Consider the following 5,502-nt stretch of genomic DNA (forward strand, 5'->3'; position numbering starts at 1 on the left):
AAAATGTGACAGGTAGCAGAACCATGATAGTTTGCAGGAAAAAAATCTTATGTAAGCACTTGTTTTAAGGAAAAAAAGCTGATGTGAACACTAGGAATGAGATCTATTGGTTAGCAGACGCATGAACAGTTATATTTGTTGGCTATCCAGGTGTGTGTTACTCTAATCTGATAGTGAAAACATTATAAAAGCTGTGTACACTTTTGTTAAATGTTTTCTAGCTGTACTGTGCCTGGGGACTGTGCATCATTCCTACCCCACAAATGGCTCCCTGAACAGGGAAACACAAGCTCCCAGGCCACCCTGGACCTGCAGCATATCCTGGCTGTACCAATGGTGACCTGCAGGGATTGCCAAGGACGGCCTTTCATCGCTGCCTAAGGAACAGGTTAGCCTTGCAAGCAGCCGGGAAAAGTTCCCCATAAAAATGGGCAATAATATCAGTAAACTGGAAACTCTCCATAAAGACTGTTTACTGCATATTACAAAGGAACAAGGGTATAAAATACAAGAAAGAAAGCTTATACAGCTCCTTATATGGGTGAAAACTTACTGTCCTTGGTATCCCCCCGATGGCTCCTATGACCTCGATCACTGGAAGCGAGTGGGGGAGTCTCTAAAGTCTCATCAGGTAGACAGTCATGAGGTTAATCCTGATGAATTCATTACATGGCTGATTGTTTATTCTGCACTACAAGCTTTTCGCGATTCGGAAGAAATATTACACCCAGCCGTAAATTTGTCTGCAGACACTTCCCGTGCACTCACAGCTCCACTTTCACATCCTGATTCAGTTGGTTTGCAAGTGGAGGAGGGAATTAATGGGGAGGAACAGGAGGGTGATCTCGTGAATCCAAGACCTATTGATCTAAGACAGGAATGTGATTTATATCCTTCTATAAAGCCACAGCCACTGAAAGCTATGGCTGCATCACCATCTGCTGACACAAAGGTGCTAAAACAGCAGTCTTGTCTCCCACCCTATGACATGTCTCCCTTAAGACATGTGACTGATAATGAACTTTCGCTGTCCCCTGAGCCAAAAAGCTTTTTAGACACCTGCCGAAGACAAGCATTAGATCAAGGGGATGTTGAATTGCTCCATGCTATGCCCACGGTCTATCAAGGTAATCAGCCTCATCATGAGCAAATTTCTTATGAAATGGTTAAGGAATTAAGAAAATCTGTGAAAGAAAATGGTCTTCAGTCTTCCTATACGATGAGACTTGTAGAAGCTATAGCAAAAAACTATGTTATGTTACCTGCTGACTGGAAAGCTTTATTTAAATTGATTATGACAACAAGACAATATTCGATATGGTGTGCAGAGTATGAAGAGTTATGTGAAAATCAAGCCGGGGCTAACATGGACACTGGTAATGCTGGAATAACAAAGGATCATTTGGCAGGGACTGGAGCTCAGACAACCATAAGAGATCAGTTAAGAATGCCCCCAGAGACATATAACCAAGTGAGGGGGCTGGCTATAAGAGCTCTGAAAAGAGTGCCAGACATTAACAGAACTGAACGTGGCTTCTCCACCATAAGGCAAGGACCCCAAGAACCCTACGTTAATTTTATCGATCGCTTGCAAACAGCTGTGAACAGGCAAATTGATTTACCAGCTGCAGCGGAAGTTTTATTGAAATCCTTAGCCTATGAAAATGCTAATACTGACTGTCGTAAGGCACTTGATCAAATAAAAACCAAACCTGGTACTTCCTTAACTGACTTTGTCAAAACTTGTGCACATGTTGGTACAGAACAATACAGAGCAGATTTACTAGCAACTGCCTTAGCTCAACAGTTACAAGTGGCTCAGGCAGCAATTAAATGCTTTGGCTGTGGAGAGGAAGGTCATGTGAAAAAGCAGTGCCCAAAGAATAAGCAAGGGAAGAAAAAACCTAGTAAACTGTGCTTCAGATGCAAGAAAGGTTACCACTGGAGTAATGAATGCCGTTCTAAGTATGACAAAGATGGCAAACCTCTGCCACAACGGCAAAAATTGAAGGGCGGAGTGAAATACGGTGCCACACAACAAAACAGGATCCAGGTACAGCAAACCCACACAGCTCAAGTTACGTCAGGAGAACCCCAGGCAGTGCCAGCTTGGACTTGGCAGTTTCCACCACAACCACAATAAATGACACATCAGTTCACCTTACACCTATCGGCTTAAATGGACCCCTTCCTTTTAAATGTAATGCATTGCTGCTCTGGAAATCATCATCATCTAAAAGCTGACTTTTTATTTTGCTAGGAATTATCAACTCTGATTCTGGGGGTGAAATAAAAATCATAGTTTGGACTCCTAACCCACTTTGTACTATCCCAGCAGGATCATGCATTGTTCAGCTGATACTACACCCTCTTTTGCCGGATATGCAATTGATACCATCTGTCAATGCTGACGGGGGCACTGGAGGTTTTGGGAGTACCAGTACTCCCAACATTTGTTGGTCCAAGCTCATTTCAGTGCAACAACTTTTTCTAATCTGTGTAATAGATGGCAAGTATTTTACAGGATTATCAGACACTGGAGCAGACATAACCATCATCAGCAAACGTGAATGGCCATGTGAATGGCCCTTAACAACTCCAGCAGTGATCATTGCAGGCATCAGAGGTCAGCACATGCCACGGCAGCCAGCTAAAGAACTCGTGGTGCAGGTCCAGAAGGGAACAAGCGCCTCTCAAACCGTATGTACTTTCTATTCCATGTAGAGTGTGGGGAAGAAATATGTGAGATCTGTGATCACAGTGGGAATTGACACTGACAACAAGTCTTTAAAAGTGGTCACTGATGTGCAGGCGAGACTTCAACTCCCATGGAACACATACTCCTGGGTGGATTGATCAGTGGCCCCTCAGAGGGGAATGGCTGCAACAAGAACAAAAGCTGGTCAAAGAACAATTGGCTATGGGAAATACAGTCACTTCCACTAGCCCATGGAACACCCTAGTATTTGTGACTCCAAAAAAGACTGGCAAATGGAGACTCTTACAAGATCTGAGAGCTATCAATGCAGTAGTAACTCCAATGGGTGCACAGCAACCCAGAATACTAATCCAGCAATGATCCCTGAAACTTGGAAATTGTTAATTATTGACTTAGAAGATTGTTTTTTCACAATTGCATTACACCCTGATGATGCACCTCATTTTGCTTTTCCATTACCATCCTTGAACAACAGTGAACCCATGCAAAGGTATCACTGGGCTGTGTTACCGCAAAGGATGAAAAAGTCCTACAATATGCCAGCTTGTGGCCACAAGTGCTTTACAAGCAGTGCAGCAGCAGTTTTCAACAGTCCTATTGTATCATTATATGGATGTTATACTGCTAGCAGCAGATGACTCTTTTGTATTGCAAAACTGTTTTGTCTTTTTCGGTCATTGTATTGCAGCAGACAAAGTTCAAACTGTCCTGCCTTGGAAATACCTAGGGTTTCTATCATTTGAACAGAAAATTGTTCCTTGGTCCATTGTGCTGCCAACCTCTATCAAAACAGTGCATGATTTGCAATAATTATTAGGAACTACTAATTGGCTCAGACCTACCCTTGGTATCTACACTGAAGATTTGTCACCCTTATTTAATTTACTTAAGGGAGACACAGATTTACAATCTCCTTGTGAACTCAGTCCAGAAGCCCGTGACGCATTGCAAATTGTGACAGATAAAATTCAGACATCCTTTGTATCCAAACAACAAGCAGAGTTACCACTGAGACTTTTTGTTATCATAGCTGAATTCCAACCATAAGCATTAATAGCACAGTGATGTGATGATAACAATTGTGGATGCTAGAGTGGGTATTTTTACCTTGCTTCCAGAGGACAAAAATTATACCAAACTACAAGTTGGTTTTTTTTTTTTCCTTCTTATATCCACATTCCTTTGCCTGCAGATGCTTTTCAGGATATGTTCCAGGCATCATTATCTTTACAGGCTGCCAGGATAGACTTTTTGGGAAACATTGTTAATTCTTTGCCAAAAAGTATAGTTTTGCAATGTTTAAAAGATCTTTCTCTACAGCCACATTTTCTAACATTGTCACAACCCCTGCCCGGAGCAAAGACAATCTTCATAGATGGCTCTGGGAAAACTCAGAAAGTAGTTGTTGCCTGGAAAAATTCCACAGGGGATTGGGAAAACTCTGTGACTTTTCAGCCAGGGTTGACAGAGCTAAGAGAATTAGCAGCCTGTAGAGGCTTTTCAGTTGTTTCAAAATGAGACTTTCAACTTAATATCTGATTCCTTGTATGTAGTTGGCATTTTAAACCATGTTGAACATTCTTTTCCAAAGCAAGTGGACAACAAGAATTTTTTTACACTGTTGTCTACTCTGTATGATTATGTTTGATGCCATCTCACTGTTTTTATGTTATGCATCTTAGGTCTCACTCATCTTGCCTGGACCTCTGCTGGAAGGTAATGCAGTCACAGACACTCTAATGACAATTGCAACAGTTCCAAGTCAAATTACAGAGGCAAAGTTGTCACATGAGTTCTATAATCAGAATGCAAAAGCTTTGAGTAAATAATTTAATCTTACTTTTTCTCAAAAAACAGACAAATGGTTCATTCTCTGATTGTGCATGCTTAACACCTTTACTTACCACAGTAGGTACAAATCCAAGAGGATTATGTGTCGATAAAGTCTGGCAGATGGATGTTACACATATTTCTTCTTTTGGTACCTTAAAATACGTGCATGTGTCAGTTGACACATACTCCAAATTTTTTGTTGCCTCTGCTCATAAAGGGGAAAAGGGAAGAGATGTCATTAAGCACATGCTGTGAGCTACTGTTGCCTTAGGAGTTCCTCAGGTAGTGAAAACTGATAATGGTTCAACATATGTCTCACAATCAATGAAAACCTTTCACTCTTGGGGTACATGTGACTTAACTGGCATACCTCATTCCTCAAGAGGTCAAACTGTTGTGGAATGCACACATGCCCTTTAGAAGAATATGCTTCTTAATCAAAAAACAGAGAATACCCTTGGTGTAGCACCTCAGGAAAAATTGGACAAAATAACATTTGTTTTAAATTTTTAAAATATTTCCAGATTTGATAAAAAAACAGCAAGTGAAAGAAGGTTTTCCTATAATACTTTAACTGACTTTCAACCACCTGTCTATTATAAAGATTAGCAGAGTGGGCAATGGCCAGACCCTCTGCCTTTGCTAACATGGGGGCATGGATATGGCTGTGTTTATCTATCCACAGGACCTTACTGGTTACCTGCAAAGAACATCAAACCTGCTGCAGAAGGAATGATGGCTTGAAGGCATCACTATTTTAGTTTGGCAATCAGTTACAATGGGCCTTAGCCACAACATATGTAGCCTTTTTTGCCATCCTCAGTGGATTCTCGAGGGTTGCGAATGAAGCATGGGTCCCACAACCAAAGACCAATGTTTGGCTCACATTGGCCAAAGCAATTAATCAATCTACACTTTGAAATGGATTACTAGAAGTGGTCATGTATATA

At 41.3% G+C, this 5,502-nt stretch overlaps 1 protein-coding gene across 1 annotated transcript; it reads left to right on the top strand.

The window, feature by feature from the left end:
- Positions 1–427: 427 nt before the first annotated feature.
- On the top strand, positions 428–2,143 carry LOC128937554 (endogenous retrovirus group K member 8 Gag polyprotein-like). Its single transcript, XM_054277302.1, has one exon. The coding sequence runs from the start codon at positions 428–430 to the stop codon at positions 2,141–2,143; it is 1,716 nt and encodes a 571-aa protein (XP_054133277.1).
- Positions 2,144–5,502: the final 3,359 nt, after the last annotated feature.

The sequence above is a fragment of the Melozone crissalis genome, unplaced genomic scaffold (genome assembly GCF_028551555.1).
Source record: "Melozone crissalis strain CALT ecotype California unplaced genomic scaffold, PUWL_Pcris_2 ptg000019l_1, whole genome shotgun sequence".
NCBI classification, from domain to species: domain Eukaryota; kingdom Metazoa; phylum Chordata; class Aves; order Passeriformes; family Passerellidae; genus Melozone; species Melozone crissalis.